The sequence below is a fragment of the Octopus sinensis genome, linkage group LG5 (genome assembly GCF_006345805.1).
Source record: "Octopus sinensis linkage group LG5, ASM634580v1, whole genome shotgun sequence".
Taxonomy (NCBI): Eukaryota; Metazoa; Mollusca; class Cephalopoda; order Octopoda; family Octopodidae; genus Octopus; species Octopus sinensis.
The window spans coordinates 49,765,319-49,787,231 of NC_043001.1; the positions used below are offsets into that span (position 1 = coordinate 49,765,319).

General features: G+C 35.0%; 1 protein-coding gene and 1 long non-coding RNA gene across 3 annotated transcripts in view; both read right to left on the reverse strand.

Annotated features, from left to right (window-relative positions):
- Nucleotides 1-53: 53 nt before the first annotated feature.
- On the reverse strand, nt 54-13,004 carry LOC118763671. The gene is made up of 2 exons (XR_004999435.1): nt 8,378-13,004; nt 54-3,334 (listed from the first exon to the last, which is right to left on the reverse strand). It is a non-coding gene; the product is annotated as an uncharacterized LOC118763671 (long non-coding RNA).
- Nucleotides 13,005-16,504: 3,500 nt separating this feature from the next.
- Nucleotides 16,505-21,913, reverse strand: part of LOC115211994 (tyrosine-protein phosphatase 99A) — a 303,146-nt gene continuing 297,737 nt past the window's right edge. For both annotated transcript variants that reach the window (XM_029780777.2, XM_029780776.2), the window contains 2 exons: nt 20,137-20,272; nt 16,505-17,280 (listed from right to left, as the gene is read on the reverse strand). In XM_029780777.2, the coding sequence (XP_029636637.1) occupies nt 17,113-17,280; nt 20,137-20,272 (304 nt within the window). In that variant the 3' untranslated portion in view covers nt 16,505-17,112. The remainder of the gene's footprint in view (nt 17,281-20,136; nt 20,273-21,913) is intronic.

A 21,913-nucleotide genomic window follows, 5' to 3' on the forward strand; every position in this document is an offset into this window, starting at 1 on the left:
TGTCTAGGGAAATAGAGAAAACTTTTATTTATTTATTTAAATTTTTTTTTTAATTTTTAAGTGTGATAAGGTAGGGTCTTAGTGGAGGTTTTTTAAATTATTAAGACATGATGTTGGCTGATTCAGACTGGTTTTCACATAGTGAAGACATGACAGCAAGTGAGGGAGAAAAGAAAATTGTTAAAATATTCCAACCAAAATAGCTTTCTTTCAGCAAAAAAGAAAAAAAATCCAAATAAACTCAGGACAGTTTGAGTAGATGAAGGTGAAATTACAGTAGAAGAAGGTGGGATGTTGAGCAGATGATAGACAAAACAAGCATTTTTCTATCATTAGAATAAACCACATGTTTTTGGAAGAAAGCGCAATAGATTTAACTTGGTATTTTTTAATTTCATCTGGCATGTGAATAAACCAAATCCATGGAGTATTTGAGTTACTGGTTGTGGTAATGTGTACCTCCACAGTCTGTTCCATAGCCAAAACGTTGGTAGCTAAGCCCTTCAAGTTTGTTCCTTGGGAAGATTTGAGAGAGAACCCAACAAAACTAAAAATAACAGCTATCAAAGTAGTGTCACAGGCTGCCATTGGTCTTTGTGCTTTGAGAGAAAGCATCGTGGAAGACTACAGCAGTCAGTGGGACGAGAATCCCTCAAGAATTGAACAGGTTTCCCCCCCCATTGTCTCAACACAATTTTGATATTAGGGATTTGAAAGTTGATCACTACGAGGATTGAACTTGCAACTTCTTGACACTGATCCAGTTTACTACCAAATGGCCATAGAGTGATGAAAAAAATCACAAAAATGAAAACATCCTTGATAATGAGGAAATGCTGGGGGATTTGATAAGCAAATTTGACTGTTCCTGATGGATTTTAATTCAAAAATTGTAAAATACCATAAATATTGCAAGGCATTTAATCTGGAATGCTACTGTTTCTGCCTTTCACCATATTGATGATGAGGTTTTCTAACACTGCCACAAGGTGATAAATTTGGTAGGGTGAGAAAGGAGTTGACTAAAGCAAACCCAGCATTGCAACAAATACTTATTGGCTCACTGATCTTGAGATTTCAACTCAAAATATAGAGGTGAGCCTTTTGTCTGGTACTTACTAAATTCTGCCACATTACCCCCAATGATAACGATAAAAATAATGATTACTTTTGATTAAGCTCAAAGCCAACTTTAATAGAGCAAGTTGGGGGAGTGAGATCTTAGGAATTACAGATCTTATGTATGATTCAGGAAATCATTTAGCAGTTAAATGATATATAAAATGATTACATTTATTTGTTATAATTTAAAAAATAAATTGTAATGTTCATACATGAGTGTTAGCTCAAGTCTTAGCTTAAGTCAGGAATATTAAAACCAGATTTATTATTTTTTTGTTTACTTCTATCCTAGAGCATCAGTTTTAAAGACGGGGAGAAGAAACAGGGAGCTGCAACAGTCATGTATTCCTCAACTGCATAAGCATTACAAGCAAAGCAAGGAACAGTGATGCTAGTGAGAGTGAACTGTGTTTGACTTTCATTGCACAATGGTGTTACAGTTTAGGAGGGCAGGTGTTAACACAAAGTAATAAAGGTGTGACAGCACATTAAAATTAAACTATCTGGTATGGAGGAAGGCGTCACAGCAGAGTAGTATCTCATCACAGTTGGACAGGCTTCCCAATTGTGCCAAGAATGCTGGGGCTTTGAAGACTAGGCACTGTGGGGATTGAAAATGTAGCACTTCTCTCACACTTATAGAAAATAGCCCCCAGGTAATGGGCTGTACTCTATTTGGTACTTTATTGACTTTAAAGATGGAAAACAAAGTTGATCATGACAGGATATGAATGTAAGGTGATATCATTAAGGTAATCCAAAGTATCTCAACTGGTATTCTTTGATTTCTGCCATCCACTACTATTTCTGTCAGTTTTTTTTTCCTGCATTTTGTACAAGGTCTGATCATTTTTACTTTGATACACCTGATGTGTTGCTATGTTGCTCTGTAAGGTAAGTGTGCATGCATCTTCTGAGAGAAATAGGAGCCCAAGGTTGAAACAAACTTCTGTTGCTATATTTGTTGAAACACTGCCTTTGGTTCAGCCAATTTTTTTAAATAGCAGAAGTATTTAGTAAAATAATTGTCTCATTATTAAGCTGGTGGTTGAAATGCAAATTAACATTGATATTTTGATGGAAGTTTTTAATTTAGAAACACTCTATAGCAGAAAGTTTGTATCATAGATCCAGGGAGTAGTCTTAGATGGGTTGGTATCAAAAAGATTAAGAGAAACATCAAGGCTGCAGAGCATGGGTGGGAATAAATATAAGAATATGAGCTTGAGTTTAATTGCTGATACTAAGAAGATGGGGTGGTGCATTGTGGGGAGTGGTGGAGTGGCAGGGTATACAATAGTGATACAGACAAGCTTATTGTGTAAAGGTGGGAAGGTAGTTGGTGATCTGGGAATGATGAATATCGTGGTAGTGGTGAGTGCATTAGTACTATTTGTGGTTGTATGACAGAGACAGTAATAGTCGGGTTGATGATGGTGTTAATAGCTGTGAAGACTGTGGCAATTGTGAAATACCTCACATTCGATGACTGTATTCCTTGGTAAACATATTAAAAGAGAATGATGCTATTGCTGGTATTGCTTAACTGAATGTTAGTCCTGATTGAACAGAACTGTGATAAAAGGCAATACTGTACCTAGGACTACATTATCTGATGTGCCTGCTTTTAAAAATGGTAGGATGTGGTTTGATGGTGATTTGCCTGCTACTTCTAGCATGTTCAACAACCACATAGAAAATCATGTTGGTGATATTAATAATGAAAATGATTCACTGAAATATTCTTAATGAAGGTGAGGCGAAGGTGGTGGTAGCAGTAGTTTAGCCCCAGGTCATCCAACCGTGATCGTCATCTTTTTCCTGTGCAAGAAATGAAAGACCTGACCTCATTATGAAATATGAACTTTTTTCAACCATGAGTGGAGGTGTGGTCTGTGGTCTGATCATATTTATAGAAGGTAAACCAAACATGTAGCAGCTCCGAGGTCAATACAAGGTAATGTTAGTGACAGAGATTTGTCATACGGTCACCCAAAAGTGTCCCTGTAACTACTTTGGGTCTACAACCCATCACTAACGCTCTAATGATCTCACATCTGACAGTTAGATCGAGACAGGTTTTTTTTCTTTTAAATCGGATCTATAATTTCAATCATTTATAGGGAACCGTTGCAATAAAAGCAACTAAGCATAATTAATACATATCCATCTTTAAATATGAACACACATACATATATATATATACACATACCTGTCTATACTGTTCAGGTGTTTTAACACTCAGTGCTTTCAAGGGGTAATCCCCACAGTGCTAAGTCGCAGCCTACTAGCAAAAAAGCAAAGCACATACACAGAGAATGTGTTCAATAGTGTTTACATTAGCACTGCTTCTAATTCATATCTCAATTTATTCTTATGTATGCATTGTCAAGGTATACCAACAAATGGTTTTTACAATATATATTGTCATGGACTGGCAATTCAGGTATGTGAGGCTTATAAGCCACAAAAATGGCAGAAATTTGATGCCCAACACTTCTGAATGGGACTTGGGGTGAATTGATTCACTAATCTATGACTTTCATGTGTTTTAACACTCTGGTACTTTGAAGGAGTCATCTCCACCATGACAATTTGCAGTCTACTAGCAAACAAGCAAAGTGCATACATTGAATATGTGGTCGATAATGCTTATAACAATAACGCTGCTTCGAATTCATATTTGAACTTATTCTTATGTATACACCATTAAGGCATACTGGCAAATGGCTTTTACACTATTTGTATATAGTCATGGATTGGTGATTCAGTTCGTCTCCAATTCGGTTCAGGTATGTGATAAGCCACAAAAATGGTAAAACATCAATGTCCATTGCTCCTGAATTTGAGATAGATTGTCTCACCTGTCCAATACTTCCATGGATTTTAACATCTCTTGGCAAAAAAGCGAGGAATATACATTGAGTATATGTGGTTGATAATTTTTACAACACTAGCATTGCTTCTAATTCATATTTGAACACACACACAGATTTAAAACAGACTTCTAACAGATGTACATGAAGAACATCACTTATGATACATCTATGAATTGTATCTTCATTATCTGCTAAGTTATGGGAACATAAACAAACCAATCCTGGTTGTTAAGCAATGGAGGGAGGCCAAACACACACACACACATATATGATAGGCTTCCACAGTTTCTGTCTACCAAATTCACTCACATGGCATTGGTTGGCCTGTGATTATAGAAGACACTTACACAAGGTGCTGCACAGTGGGACTGAACCCAAAACCACTTGGTTGCAAAGGCAGCTTCTTAACCAAACAGCCATGCCTGCACCAGAGGGTATGTGTGTGTATAAACTAAAAGAATTTCATGTTCTTGAAATTTCTAAATTCTTATAACGTCAGCAGCATAGAATTCTCACTGGTAAAAATATGGTTTCTGAAATGGATACTGATGTTGAAAGGATTACTTTAGTCCAATGGCAGAAGACTTGTCTGTCATGTTTACAGGAGATGTGGGTTCAAGTCCCACAAGTAGCCTTCAACATTTTCTATCTCAAAGGATTTTTCAACTCAGTATTCCTAAAAAAAACTTTACATGTGTCTGTGTACATGTATGTATTAAATACTCTTTGTACTAATCACACACACACAAATTCTCACACTGACTTCATTTATTGTCATTTTTGAAAAAGCAAACAAATCAACTCAAAGATAATTATAATTTAAAAAGAACAAAAGAAAAATACAATAATCACCTATGTAATTAAACATTTCCTTGTTACCATGGAGAGGTAACAAAATAATTTCCATGAATCAACAGCAAGTTTTGTTTTTTGTTTTTATTTCGTTTCATTGGATTTTATTATATATATACTGTAGTTGTTGGTTGTTTTGTCAGTTTGTAAATGGCCAGTTAGAGACATGATTAGGAAGAAAAAAAAAATTTTGACTTTAAGCATGGTGGGGTTTTTTGCTGTTATTGGTTTTTTTTTGATATCTCCAGTTTTATTGTAACTTTTTTGTTTTTTTATTTTAATTTTTTTTTTGAAATCCATTTCTGTTTTTGTTCCAAGCAGTATTGATTTTTGATTTACAAATAAAAAGAAATAAATAAATAAAAAAACAAAACAGAAGATGAAAAAAATCATAAATAAATAAAAACAAACTAAAACTACAATCTTTGTACTGTGTGTGTATGTGTGTGCATGAATAGGTGTACTTATGAATGATATTCAAATGAATTATATATGTAATTGTATATATTTTATATATATATTTATATACACACACACATACATACACATACTTTACACACACACACACACGTGACTGTATATGTATTTACATACATACAAGGCTGTATAAATACACATTTGTTTGTGTGTGTGTGCATGTGTATACACACAGTATGTATGAATATTAAAGAATAGTAAAACTGGGTGTCTATAACAATTCACTTATGTGACTAATGCATAACTTTTGGACAGTTTCCGATGACTAGATTTCAAAGTAACCCAATACAATCATTATTGGAATAAATAAATAGTGGTGTTAGAGGTGGCAGTAGGAGGAGGTAAGGTAGAAGTAGTAGTAATAATAGCAGTAATATTATTAGTTGTAGCAGTATTAATGATAGTCAGAGCTGATGGTGGTAGCTTTTTGGTAGCCGAGAGTGATTTTGTTGTGAGATGTTCAAATGTTTTGAGAGAGAAAGAGAGAGAGATGAAGCAATGATGGAGTGACAATAGTCAAGGTGTGTTTAGTTAATGTTAGGAAAATACAATGGAAGAATAAAGTTGAAGATATGATGGAAGCGAAATAAGAAAAAGAAATCTGCTTTCACTCTGCACTGCTATCTAGATTGTGAAGGTGGCTAAAACAAGTTTAGAACCAATGACAAGTTCAAAAATATATACTGTACATAGTGAAGTTTTCTGATATACCAAAATACCTTAAGGGGGGAAAAAAAAACTGCAACTGCTATATTCTTTCAATACCTGAATCAAATGCTTGTTAGAAGTGTTACATCAGCCATATTATGTCACACACACACACAGACAGACAGACAAAAATAGGTAAAAAAAAATAATAAAACCTTTGCAACTAGCAATGGCAGTGGAGGAGGGGGAGTATTCTATCTCTCAGGTACACACAAATTCATTAGCCATATGCACAATGAAGAGCTCTAGACTATGTTACAAAGCACATCACTTTTACACTTAATTTAAACAGCACATACACACACACACACCAGTTCACATCAAAAGATAAATCAAGACAGGTTCATCTTCAGACAGAGTGGCAATAACGTCCATTTAACTGCAGTCAGGGCCTTAGAAAATAAAAACATTTGTTAAGGGTTTTTTTTTTTTTAAATGCCAAAAACTTAAAGAATTTGCAAGTGAAAAGTGTCGATGAGACTTCACTTACTAATTAACTTGTGCTACACAGTACAAAGAAAGATAATTTAAATGAAAAATATGTATTGAACATTTTAAATGCATTTCTACTAATATCTGATTCTATAACACAAGACAGTTGACTGTGTGTCACAGACCTGTATAAGTAAGTAAAGAGGAAATCAACTTCAAAACAAATTCGGATACTATAGTCATATCTCAATTATAAATATATGAATACAGATGTCAGATCTAGAGAATATGAAAACTCCAAGAGTAGCACCAATGCTGCTTGAGGATGCTCCAGAGAGAAGAACACTGTCAAAAGTTTGGCTTAAGATAAAAATCTCAGTTTAGTAATCAATATTTAGATTTATGAATGAATTTGTCCTTAAGGACAAGATGCTACATTGGGAATGTGATGTTGTTGATATCTTCCTCTACAGTGTAAAGAATATAACTATAACTGTTCTGACTCTGAATCAAAACTGACCACTACGTCGAGGTGTGTAAAAACCCATATGTAAAGCTCCAATGATGTATAATATATATAATATCAAGATAGATTTTTTGTAATACACCTTATATACACTTCAATGATTTGCATACATACGCACACATACATTCACTTAGATTTGATTTTCAATTAAAACCAGTAGATAATCTTGAACTGAAGAAGATTGTAGATGAAGTTATGAGATTACAACATGAGTGTCAGATATAACATGGCAGGGTGAAGACATTTCTTATGGCATTGAGTAAGCTTTTCATACTTGACTCGAAGCCAAGCAAGCAAGGTGTTACGGGCAAGAAACTTGAGCAAAAGGGTTGCGTGTTAGAATATCATAGAATATGGTGTGCAATATGAAAGCTATGTGCAGGTTGCTGGGTATGATGTAACACAGTAAGAATGATGGATGATTTCATATACATGAATATTGTGAAGAAATGTGGTGTGATGGTTTGATGTAAAATTTATAGAACTATACAGCAAGGTTGTGATGAGTGGTAGATAGTGGTGTATGTCACAGGGTGTGCCATCATGCAGAGCTTACAACTGGTATAATTGTAAACAATGCAAACTTTAATTTATTTCTATACATAACTTCAAACTGACCTAATCTGTTTATGAGTGTTATTAGCTTAGATCTGAAAACAATTATAGCCAGATTATATCATGGTACTGTGAGAACAGAATTATTATAAAAAGAAATTAACCATCGGTGGGTTGGGTGGTGCTGACCTAGCACACCCAGAATTATACTACACACCTGGCCATGATTGATATAATTAGAGTTACAGTGATGGGGGAAATGAGTCTAAGACTATGTATGTATATTCACAAACACTCACGCGCACAATGCAAATATGGCAGCAAGGCAAGATAGTACAGAAGATATACTATCTCATAACAGCACTTAGAAATGGGTTTTCTGGAGTATGTGAGAAATGGGGGGAAACAAAAACAAATACAAAACAGAAAAAAACAAACAAAAACAACCAAGTGGTTGCTGATGCAGAAGTCCTAGACTCCAACAAATGGCCAACTATGCATGGGAAACTTGCTTTCATAGATGAAAGACAGATTTTAGATAGATATATAAGATTTACATTCATAATGAAAAATAGCACTTAAGTTTTCAAGTGACAAACTACTTCAACTGATTAAAGAGAGAGAGAGGGAGAGAGAGAAGAGAGAGAGAGGAGAGAGAGAGAGAGAGAGAGAAAGAGAGTGACTCAAGAAACTGGAACTGCAGTGTGTGTATGCATGTGTTGGAGGGAATGCAAGGAAGGGATGTGTATTTGTAGATGTATAATAAATATGTGTATATGTATTTGAGTGTGTGTGTGTGTGTGCGCGTGCACACACACACACACACATATATATAGAGAGAGAGAGAGAGAGATGGGCAATCGAAGTTAGAGCTGGACTATGAATTAAATGGTCACAAATTTGGAGCTACTAAGGGGCATAACTGACTGCTTAAGTGGCTGTCTGACTAGAAAACAAGAAAATTATATTCCTATTTAACATTCAAGTGATTAACAATAGGATGGAACATGATATCTAATAAAATAGGATTCTATCCTGGCATAATAGAACATTGTACCAGGTACAAAAGCAGCAAAATAAACCAAAACAGAGGCACAACAGTACAATTAACATACTTATCTACTGCTCAAGCTTTTCTTATATTGTATGTATATCGAGTTCTAACTACTGGTTACTAGTATCCCTATGCCTAAATGAAATCATTATAGATATAAACCTACATAGTAGATATACAAACATGGTAAATTTAACTATTTCTCCAGAGACTGAAAGCAAATGATGAACAGCCTTAATTGATGTTTGACCCTTATTGGGGTCTCATCAGGTGTCTACATCACTTGAAACCACCCCAGAGAAACAAGTGGCCAATCTGTTTATATACACAACAATAAAATATACAAACATGGTATATATATATATATATATATATATAGTAATAATAAAAATGATTTGTGGATGGAAATTTTTATACTTAATGCCTTGTGGCATATGTTTCTGTATAGCACATGTAAGTTCTGTGCAGAGACATGTTGCAAGGCATTAATGAAGTATAAAACTTTCTATCCACAAATCATTTTCGTTATTACTACACTTATCCTAAGTTGTAAGGAGTTTTGCAAATATACCATCCCATAAAATTACTATGGAAGATTGGAATAACATGCAGTAGCTGACAACAAAAAGCATAGGCGCTTTTGCAAGAAAAAGATATATATATGGTGAGAAGATGCTAGAATAAGTGTACAACAAATGAAAACTGTATCAGTGCTCGGAATGTCTAAAACTCTTAAAATCCAACTTTCTAATCAAGATAAAAATAATTCTGCAGTTGGCTATAAGAACTGTGTAGCTAGAGTGTGTGATGAAAATACAATAAGATGGACAAACATGAACACATGGCATATCATTTACAAAAGATGTTATAGAAACATAATTGAAAATATAATTAGTAAGTGAAAATGTTCCTAGATTGTCGACATTCATAAGAATTTTGTAAACTTTTTAGAGAATGTGAACAAATTCTTTTCGTGGAATTTCTTGAAGCACACATAATAATATCATGTAAATATTGGACAGGAGAAGTTGAAGGTTGCCCATCGACTTTTTCTATCCAAAAAGGGATTTTTTTCAACCCAATATTTACATGCTATTATTTACAGCTTTATGTGTGCTTTGAGATATTCCAAAAACATAATTGTCTATCCATCTGTTTGTAGATAGATAGATAATTATGTCTAGGCAGATTGTATACTATGAGAACTAGGAAGCAGATGATGTTAGCTCTCTCCCAGTAGGTAACAAACTAAATGGGTGTTCCATGATAAACCAGCATTATAAAAAAAAAAAACTAACAAACAAAAAGACAGGTGGTTTACATAAAAGTTGGAGGCCACTCTAAGACAAAAATGGAGCTAACAATAACTGTAAAGCACTGAACAGAGATAAGATATGTTAATGTCATGAAAAATATTCTCAAATATTTTTGTCAGTCAATTTTAATAAATAATAATTTTTTAAATAAATCGCTGAGATTAATTACTGAGAACAGCAATATTTATGACAACTTTCTACACCACTAACGAAATATAAAACAAGTAAACAAAACAGGTTCTTTGAGGGTTAGTTAGATGTGGCAAATAAATGCATTACACTTCAACTTTTCCCCTCTGCTTTTATAATAAGCAATCTTGTGTTTTGAGATAAATTATTACTTGGTACTTGACTAAGGTGTACAAGCAGCCACTTACTGCTAAAATACATAAGGCAATAAGGTTGGGGAGGGGGGGGTTAGTCCTAAAGCCATTTCAACAATTCAAAGATTGCTCTGGTAAATAAACTATCAAATTTAGCAATGGATGTATGAGTCAAGCATGGCACGTGTGTGTGTGTGTGTTGTGTCTGTTAATGCATACTTTTCATTATTCCTTAATTTGAAATTCAAAATTCTCATCCTGCCAAATACTATGAAGAAACGGTTATCTCCCTTCCAATAGCAGCAAAGCTGTTATGCTATTAAGATGGTTTAAAACTTAACAATGACTAGCATGGAAAACAGTTACCAAATAAAATTTGCAACGAGTGCCAAGAATGATATGATCAGCCTCACTAATTCTATTTCAGACAACATTGGCAAGCCATTTAAGTAACTCAAACTCTTTGGTATATAAAACATGCATATATATAGAAATTAACAATTTTGTCTATATGTGTGTGGTGGAGCAGCTCATATAGTGTTCCATTAAATGCACAATATTCAAGATACATTTCTTTTTTAAAGATTTCTTTCAGATTTTCTCATTAGTTTTTTACAGTTGGTTTGGAACCATAGCATTCCTAAATCCATATCCAACATTTCCAATTCTTCAGTCTCATTTTAAAGTAACTGAATTGAATATATTTGGAGTTTGTTATGAGAAACAACACAAATGTCAAATACATTGAATTCAATTGTTGATAATGAGACTTTGAAGATCCAGAAATGTCAGAAGTGGATTTAGAAAACTTTACTGTTCTAAACCAACCATAAAAAGATAAAATTTAAGATAAAGAAAACTGAAGCTTGAACATAGTCATGTATTTAATGAAATATACACATTACATATATAATCTAATGTAATCTTGTCATACATACTGCATTAAAACAGCAATCTCCCTACTCACAGGCTTAAGTGTATTGCTAGGGGTACACACTAACTTAATAAGGATGGCTATGTATATGTATGCCTATTCTCATCTTGACCAAACCTGTTTGATCCAGAAGAAAAGCAAAACAATAATACATCATGTTATAGGTTTTGTGTGTGTGTGTGTGTACACAATGGTATGAAACAGCATAAATCATAAAAAATTAGCAAGATATTTAATGAGACAATGAGAGAGAGAGGGGATGGGTGGTGAACAGAGAATTGAACACAATTAGGTGGTGTTGTGTAAGGACTGGGCTGGAGAGCATGGGTTGGTGATTAAAGAATTCATTGAAAAGAGGAGGACAAGTGGTGGTGGTGATGGTAGTTGTGGCTGTAGCCTCCATTTTGTAGGTCAACAAATAGCAGGGTCAGCTTTTAATCAAGGACCCTTCCACAACTCTTGACACATTATCTCACCACAGATATGTTCAATGAGATAACATACATAATGTATATATACTTATACACTATCATGTATAAGTATGTACACATGTATGAGTGTTATCAACACTATATATATGATCTGGTATTTATAACACAGGTGGATAATGAAGAAAAAAAATAATCCTCTATCCAAACACTTATTTTATAACACCTCAGCACACTCAATGTACATATACCCAAGCATAAAATGTATGCACATATGAATGCAGCAATATACTGTGTAGCATTTAGAGACATTTACAGCTACCATAGTAGATAAGGTGCGGTAAGCTAAACCAACACATGCGTTTAACTCGCAGAAGCAATGTTCCCAGTATACACCAACAGCTCTTTTCTACCAATAGTTATACCTATTTCTTTTGACAAGGTCTCATCAAAGTAATTTCGAAAAAATTAACCAATTATAAAAACATAAGAATTTTTAAAAAATGTATAAATATGGCAAACAGAAAGCACTGACCGATCTTATACATTTGGAAAAACAAAAATAGCTGATGACCCTACCTAAATAGGTACTAAATATTACAAATGGCCCTAACTAAAAAACATTCAATAAATGTCTCTTGTATATTATATAATGAGTGAGATTTTTGGTCAGGGCCTTACCCTCCTTAAAATTATTCTTAACTGATGTTCAGTGACATATCAAATGAATACAAACTATGAAAAGGTGTGAATAAAATTAACAATTGTTTCCATCATTGGCACAAAGCTACATGATATAGGAATAATGGAACAGTGGAATTGGATCAATGGCTAACAGACTGCTACTTATTTTATTGATCAGGGGAGGATTGAAGCCAAGGAGTCACCTCTAGCAGGGAAGATCTGAAAAACACACACACACACACACACACACAAATATGAAGAGACTAACTAAAATGTAATAAGACATTCTGTCTGGTGCTTCACTAGCTTTGCATTTCACAGGCCTTACTAATTAGTAATTATCATTATTATTATCAAGTGAGAGGGCTATCAAAGTGACATTGGGGTACAAATATACAAAGGCTAATGTGCCCATTATGACTACCTGTCTGATAAGAGTACACCAGGTACATGTATCATAACCATATGTGCGTGACATGGTGATGTCATATCAAAATAAACAGTGCATGACCTTGCAGGTGGAGCCCAATTAGAATTTTCTTCAGGTTGAGTAGTTCATCCTGCTCAAGAGATCCTTGAATAAGGTTTTTTTAAGGATTATAAATGAAACACCTAAGTTTCCAGAGGTGAATTATTCAAACCCCCCAAAATTCTTCTCAACACATGACTATGATGCTCAATACTCCTGCTGCTCATGATCAGAGATGCACACATCATCAGCCACTGAGGGACATGATCAACTGGTTATGGTCAAACAAACCAACAAGCAAATCTGCAGTATTGAGCAGAATATTTGCTGTAGCCCATCTTTTATACCAAGACAAAACATGTACATGGTATTGCACCAGGACATTTATTATTATTATTGTTATTATTATTATTTCTTACATAACAACAAAGTTTTAAGTTTTAGTGGGAGAAAGCAGTTGCTTATGTCAACTTCAGTACTTTAATGGTATTTGTTTTATCAATGCTGGAAGGATGAAAGGCAAAGTGGACCCTTGTAGGATCTGAACTCAGATCAAAAGAAGCCAAAACAAATTCCACATGTCATAATTATAATAGTTGTTTCAAACATTAACACAAGACCTGAAATTTAGGTGGGAAGGGAGAGTATGCAGTTGATTATATTGACTTCAGTATAACCCCTGCAGAGACGAAAGGCAAAGTCAACTGGGATTTGAACTTAAAATATAAAACTAAGAAACAATGCCTCAAGGCATTCTGTCAACCTATCACCCTATTAGTAATGATGATAATAATAATACTAATAGTAACATGCTAAATAAGATGATGATGACGATTATGATGATGATGATGATGAGCACATTGTACACTTGATGTTCTCTTGCCAAGAATTGAGCTACAAGAGAATGAAGGAGATGAAATAAAAATAAAAAAATGGAAGAACAAGAGCCCCCAGTGGGTAGGACTTATTGTAGAGCATCATCATTCAGTTACACATACGCAGTACATGAATATACAATTCCTGTGTTTACACCAAGTGTGTATGAATGAATATATGTATGCATGAAGTATATGTATTTATAATCTCAGGGTATATAATGTACCCTAATGCAGGCCTGATCAACTTGAAACTCTGTATGGGACGTTAAAATCATGCCTATTTAAATATATCTATTCAGAAAAATATTCAACTGTTAGTTTGAGCATTTTCATTTCTATTTCTCTCTCATTCTCTTACTATCACTTATCAATTTAATTTTTATAATTTACTTAATGTAATATATCGTGTACTCTGTACTACATACAATGTTTATCAAATTATTAAATTATTGTTTTACAAGTGATACCCTTCATAAAGCCTACTATAAAAAGGCTTTCCACATCTGTCTTAAAGTACACATTAACCCCTGTCCCCCAACAAAAACACCCCCAGAACATTACAAGTATAAGAAATTTTTTAGCTTCTACAGTGTGTTTTTTTATTCTAGAATTCCCATGTATGTGTATATAATGTGAAGTGAAATCTAGGCATAGATCTGTTGCGTGTGTATATGTGTAAGACAGAGAAGACACTACCTCTAGTGTAAAATAAAAAAAAAAATCCCATTGTTCATTTATTACAACCTTTCCTCCTATGATGAGATACTTAACAAAAACTATCATAAACAGAGAATCAGAAAGTAAAACAAAATAAGATAAAGAAAAATAACAGAGAAAATGATTGCGGGCACAAAATTTTCTTTCACTGCCAACACACAGACACACATTCTTTTGTGAATACCAAGAGTATAGATGGGAACAGTCAATATGTATTTCAAGGTTCTCTTAGCATTTCCCACAGGAAGGATGAAAGATTGAACCTGGCATTGTCAATTAAGATGGGTCTGTCATGAGGACTCATAAGGCTGGAGGCTAACCCGGTTTCTATGGAGTATAAGTGACTGATATTACTACACACACCTCTGAACGAGATGCTAGTCCATCACAAGGTTAACTTCCTGGTTGTTGCTGGTAACGCCTTTATTGTTGGGTGGACTGGAGCAACATGAAATGAAAAGTGTTTTGTTCAAGAACACAATGCCCTGCCCAGTTCAGGAATCGAAACTACACTCCAAATCTTGAGTGCAACACTCTAACCACAAGTTTATGCACCTTCACTATTGCCAACTAAGTAACAAACCAATTATGCATTTCTATGCAGCCATTACTTACAGCAATGAGTTGGATGACTATCTGACACCAATTTGTGGCTGAGTGCACTCAGTCAAAAAGAGATAGGGTTCTTGATCACGAACACAAGGCAGTACAACAGAAACAGCTAAAGCAGGGAAAAGAGAGACAGATAAATGTCAAGAGAATGTGAATCTCTTGCTTTGATTGCCTACTTTACCATGGACAACCACTTTATGTGTGACTGTGTTTGTACATACACTTCATCAACTGAAAAATATAAGACCTTTGTAGTTACTGTGAGTTTCAGCTTTCAATTCCTAAATTTTGCAATCTGAAAAACTGAAAGATGAAGCTGACACTGACAGTAATTACATCATACTGTCTGGTACATAAATGGTTTTACTCTGCCTACAGTACCAAGCTTCCGTATTCTTGACATTATGCATACACTGTACACAAATCTTTGTTAGAATATATGTATAAACATATATATATATATATATATATATATATATACATGCACACACATATGTGTGAGTGTGCATATGTGTATGCATATATGCATATGTGAATGCATTTGCACACACACATGTATAAGCGTGTGCATGTATATATATAAACATGATGATAAAAATAAAAAGGAACAAAACAATAACTTTCCATGGTTTGCAATTGAAGCATCATGCCACCATCAGTTTAGACCAGCGCCACTACCACTACCACCAATAGCACCACAATCATCATCACCAACACCATCATCATCATCAGTAGAACAGAAGCAGCTGATCAGCATAACAGGGTTTACAGTATGAAGCTATATATGATGTATATATATAATGTATATCTAATGCATAAAAGGTATATATATATATATACATATATATATATAGTGTGTAAATATTTTTAATGCATATACATATATATATATAATGCATACATATATTGTGTGAGTGTGTATATACACACATACAGGCACACACATACATATATATAAACAATGTATTTGTGTGCATGTCTGTGTGTGAGTGTGTGTATATTCATGCATTTATAAAATACCAAATGCTAAGAATGATTGCTAAAATGCCCAGCAAAAGAGACAGAGAGAGGGTGCATATGTGTGTGTGTGTGTGTGTGTGAGAGTATGTGTGTATGTGAATGTATTTATGAGACAGACAGACAGACAAGTAGACACACAAACAGACACTGCAATTCACATTTCTGCTCCAAATAAAATAAAATATAACACCCAACCCAACCCATAACTCTTTTTCTTTTTCCTGTTTGTCTTTTTCAATATTTTAAAAATTTTTTCTGTCTCATTTTTCTATGAATGTACATATATGATGTATGTCTTATATATATAAATAATATATATATATATATATATATATATATATATATATATATATATATATATATATAATTTATGCGTGTGTGTGTATATATATATATATGTATATATATCCATCTTTTTAATGCATTTTCTTTCATTTTGTTCAGTTGATTTGATTTGATTTTCATTTTATTGAAAATGTTTTTTAATTTATGTTTTCCTTTTTATTATTGTCCATACATTTTTTTCTGGTTTGTTTTTATCATTTTTAAAATTTTTTTACTTTTTTGCATTTTCCCTGTCATCTCCACCTCTGTCTCGGTGGCGTGCCTCGTCACGCTCACCAGATATATATGACAGTCAGTCACACATGTCTAGACAACGGGAGAACAAGAAAAAAAACCCAAGAAACCACTGCAGATGGCATGTTTATGAAACTGGTGTATGTTTGTTAAGGTATACATGTGTAAGTATATGTGTGTATGCATGCATGCATGTGTGTGTGTGTAAGACTGGGGATGGATAGGGGTAACAATAGTTGTGTAGTAGTAGTAGTAATACTAGTAGTGGTGATAGGACCAGTATTGGAAGTAGGATGTATTTCGGTGATGAATGCCTTCTCTTCCCTCTCTTTCTCTCTCTCCTCCAACCAAGCAATTAACCAAAGGGAGACAAATTAGCACAGCTGATGTGTATGGACCCATTGGTTGGTGTAGAAGGTAATCTGCAGCAACGAAGAGGGTAATAAAATAAGAGGAAGGGAGGAAGGCAGAGTAGAGCAGAGTCGTAGTGGGGTAGTGGAGAGAATTCAGTGGGTTAGGGTTGGGAAACGAGTGAGATGTTTGAGGTCTACATGTCTGGCCAAGGCCCATTGCAGTTAGAGTTAGGTAACATGCCATTTTTGATGGCTCTGTGGTGAGGAAGTGTAGCAGTTCGATAGGACTCCTTTTCTTTCTCCTTCTCAGCCATGTGTTTACATAGACTGTCGATTGCTTTGTACAAATAATGATAGTTGTCCTGCAACAGAAACAAATAGACAATGTTAAAGTTTGATGCAAAAGAAGATATTTTGGAAGGATGGCAGTTATACATTAGTAAAAACAAAACTGTAACTGTTGATTTATCAGTACCATTTCATACCCAAACCCCCGTGCTTTTTCTCTCTCTCTCTGGCCAGGTAACCATGTACATCCTCTATAGCAAGACATCTGTTTCTGTCTCTCTGTCTCACTCTAACCTTTCATCATCTGACACAAGATCACCTCCTCCAATGCCCCTCCCCGCTCTCAAAGATTCCTTGTCTTGCAAGTTACTTGGTGACCCTGTTGGTGCTGGTGCCACATAAAAAGCATCCAGCTCACACTGTTAAGTGGTTGACATTTGGCAGGGCATTCAGCTGTAAAAACCTTGCAAAAACTTACCTCACCTGTGCCAGTGCCGTACAAAAAGCACTCAGTTCATTCTGCAGGGTGCTTGTCTGTTTTGGCATAGTTTTTATGGCTGGATGCCCTTCCTAACAACACAGAAGCCTGGTGTAGTTTACTATGTGGCCAGCTCCTGAGAAAGCGTCTAACCCTTGCCAACTTTGAAGGCAGAATTTAAACAATGATAATGATGACACATATACTACTGACTTCCATGGCCATAAGTTCATATTTGAGTACACTCTTTGTATTGTACTCAGGATCAAGGCACCTCACTCTACCTATTCGAATTTGTCTGACCAAAACCAGAAAACAAATTCCAATCCTACCACGTATTTGAAGGGTTTGTATTAGGAAGGAAATTCAGCTCTAAAACAGCAGCACCAAACTCAGCTGACAACCTGACTGCTGCCCGTCATGGAAGCATGAAGCAAGATATGTAAAACAGAACCATTGAAACGTGGGATGAAAACATTGTGACAGGCAGACTATTTTTCACTGACAGCTCAGCATCTGGAACATTTAAGGGAGCATTCTGATTTCGTTTTATAGCCAATTCCATTAGAAAACCTCCTCGACAAAAAATTGAGAATCTACCCCAGAAAACTTATCTCCTTGTTAGAGTAAACTGCGTCTCATGTTGAACACACTAGTAGAGTAATCTCCCTTGTTTCAATTGCCTCAGCATTAGGCCATGCAGATGGACGTAGATTAGAGAAGTTGTAACATAACATATACCCTATTCATCTTTTAATTGAGGAATTATTGATATAATGACTATTTAGACTGTTAACTTCATCACCTAATTTCTAGATATTTATAGGAAGGAAGCAAACAAAAAAACACTTGATAAGTGATTGAAATAATTTAACAAGCTGAATAACATTAATTGCTAACAGAGGCAGAAGGAAAACAAATTTGAATGATGAGGGAGAGAGTTGATTAGCATGAAGCCAGAACAGCAAGATTTGAACCCAGAATGTAGAGTAAAGACCTATTTTGTTCAACCACTTACTGATTTTACCTATCCAATAAAAGTGATGGGTATCATCATTGTATTTTTGTCTGCTTTTCTATGCAGATATGGGTTGGGTGAGAATTATTAAAGCAGTATTATCTGGTCAAATGCCTCTTTTTGATACTAATATCTTTCATTACCTCTAATGATATGCAATGATATGGTGTACCAATGCAAATAAAAAAAAATTTAGGATACTGTATTTTCCAGCTGACAAGTTGATGTAGTACATAGTGTAAACATTTAAAACATTGTCACCATCTTTCCAAATCCTGATGTATTTCACATGGAATTTTTGGTCCCTTGAGATCGTTACAGTGGTATGAGTTGACCTACCTTTGATTTTAAGTGAAATGGAACTTTAGCAGTTGTGAAATATTTTGGACTATTTCCTCTAACTCTGTCATTTTTTTATAGTCCACAAAATACAGTCAAATAATATTTTCTCAAGCCCTAAAAGCATCAACACCTAAGGTGAGATTGAACTCAGAAATCTTTACCTGTAACTGTTGAATTTCAAAAGTTTAAACGCTCACCTAGTATCTCATGGAAAAATTACTGATATAATTAATTAGGGATACTGAAGCCAATTTCAGTCATATTAACCATACTGTACAGAAATATATCCTAATCTCAATGACAGGTACTTTGTTTACTGACTAATTACACACACACACACACACACATATATATATATGAAAATAATGTATATATACATGTGAGATTAGTTTACAGAAATATAGGATTACATACATTTTTATTTCACATATAGTATCATCATCATCATCATCGTTTAACGTCTGCTTTCCATGCTAGCATGGGTTGGACTATTTGACTGAGGGCTGGCGAACCAGATGGCTGCACCAGGCTCCAATCTTGATCTGGCAGTGTTTCTACAGTTAGATGCCCTTCCTAACGCCAACCACTCCAAGAGTGTACTGGGTGCTTTTACGTGCCCAGTCAGGCAGTACTGGCAACGACCTCGCTCGAATCTTTTTACACATGCCACCGGCACAGGTGCCAGTAAGGCGATGCTGGCAACGATCACGCTCGAATGGTGCCTTTTACATGCCACCAGCACGAAGGCCAGTTAGCCGCTCTGGCAACGATCATGCTTGGATGGTGCTCTTAGCACCCTACTAGCACGGGGCACAAGTGCCAGTAAGACGACGCTGGTAACGATCACACCCGAATGGTGCCTTTTATGTGCCACTGGCAAGGAAGCGGGTTAGCCGCTCTGTTAGCAATCATACTCGTATGGTGCTCTTTGCACCCCACTAGCACGGGTGCCAGTCATCGAATTTCACTCTGCAAGCTAATATTTTTCTTTGCATGTGTCTTTATCTCCAAAACTTATATGCATATATACATTATATATAATGGTTTGTGTCAAAAAAGAAAAAAACAAAAAATAAAAGAGAATCTACTTACTTTGGTTCCAATAATACCAGTTCGCTTTAAGTGATACAGTTTAGCAACTTGGTAAACATCTATAGACTTGTCATGATGGAGTTGGTCATAGAGTGTCCACAGGGCACAGAATAATGCAGCTTGACATCCTCCATGTCTGTTCATTGAATAAAGGAGAGAACGGATGTAAATACAATGTGACATCTAACAGCAATAACTTTTGGTAGGAAACAAGCCTTACAACAACCCATAAACTCTTTAGCACTCAGATTACCCCGTCAAATGTAATGCTTATTTATTCACATTGTTTTGAATTAATCCTGCACCGCTTCATATCTTTAAGATTTTGATAAAGTTATTGTTCGCTTTTAGAATGACATTGTAGAGTAGGTGTGAAAGGTCAGATCCGGCCAGTTTGAACATAAAACCTGTAGAATATTTTGGCTGGCTATCACTTGGTTTACAGGCTTAAGTGTTAAATATCATCAGTTGGTTATTCTGGTGTGAAGGTGCATGGTTGAGTGGCTAGAGTGTCAAAGTCACAATCAAGAGGTAGCAAGTTCAATTCCCAGACCAGGCTGTATTGTGTTCTTCAGGAAGACACTTTATTTCATGCTGCTCCAGTTCTATCACCTGTGCCATCACTAGTGCCAAGGTAGGTATGTAGGTAAGTAAGTATACAGACATACAGGGTTTCATAACAGTGGCAATAAAGTGTATAAATTATTAGGCATCTAAGGCCTACCACCTTCAGCAAATTTGCTTACAAAGGTTTGCTGTTGCATTTATTAGTGTTTTTTTTTAAACTTGAATATATAATGACTACTTTGCAATTTTGGCCCTCAATTTTATATTAAATATCTTGTATTATACAATAATAATAATGAATTTATTGTATTGTTCTAAGGAGTACTGTATCAGAAAAAGTAACCAAAACTGCATGAAGAGTACATAGAATATGCACAGGAAATGAAGAGTGAATATGTCTTTAAAAAATGGGGGTGAGGGAGGAGAGGCATCAGGTGTACTGATAGTGAATTTGAGGAAGCATGGAAGTTTTGAAAGATGTAGTGACTCAACAGCTAGCAATTGATGCAGGTAGTTTATTTCATGCTTCAGTAGTTCTGAACATGAAAAAATGTTTCTGAAAGTCATGGGTGGTGTGTTGATTTTTTTGATTTTGTAAGTATGTCCACAAGTGTTAGACATATGGAATTCACAAAAGTGCCCAAGGTTGTTGGAAAGATGGAGAATCTTGTGGGTATCCACCAAGTCAGTTGCCAGATGTCAGAACTTTAATGTGTCTATGCCCAGGGAAACAAGATGCTCAGAGTATAGTGGGTATTCATCGGGTTGCACATTTCTAAACAATTTCCAGGAGATTAACAAGCTAAACAGACTGGTGATGCAAACCCTAAGTGTAGACATACCACAGTCATATACAGCTTTAAATAGATAGCTGATGGCATTTAACAGGTTTTGATACAATTAAAGCCATATTCTTCCATGGTGCTACTTCAACACACTAGGCAAAATATATATTCCTAAAGGGTATGATGAATGCTTGAGTTACATAAACCCTCAAAGATATTCTTCAAGCAATTCTATAAAACACATCTGTACAATGATATTCAAATACAACCTGTTAGTTTCTTTTAATTATTGAAATTCCTACATGTAACTTCATTTTTCAAACGTTCCAGCAAATGTTTTCCCAGAATAAATCTCAAAGTCAAGTTGACAGCAGTACACACAAACTTATAATACATTCCATCCTATCTATCTATAAAAACAGATA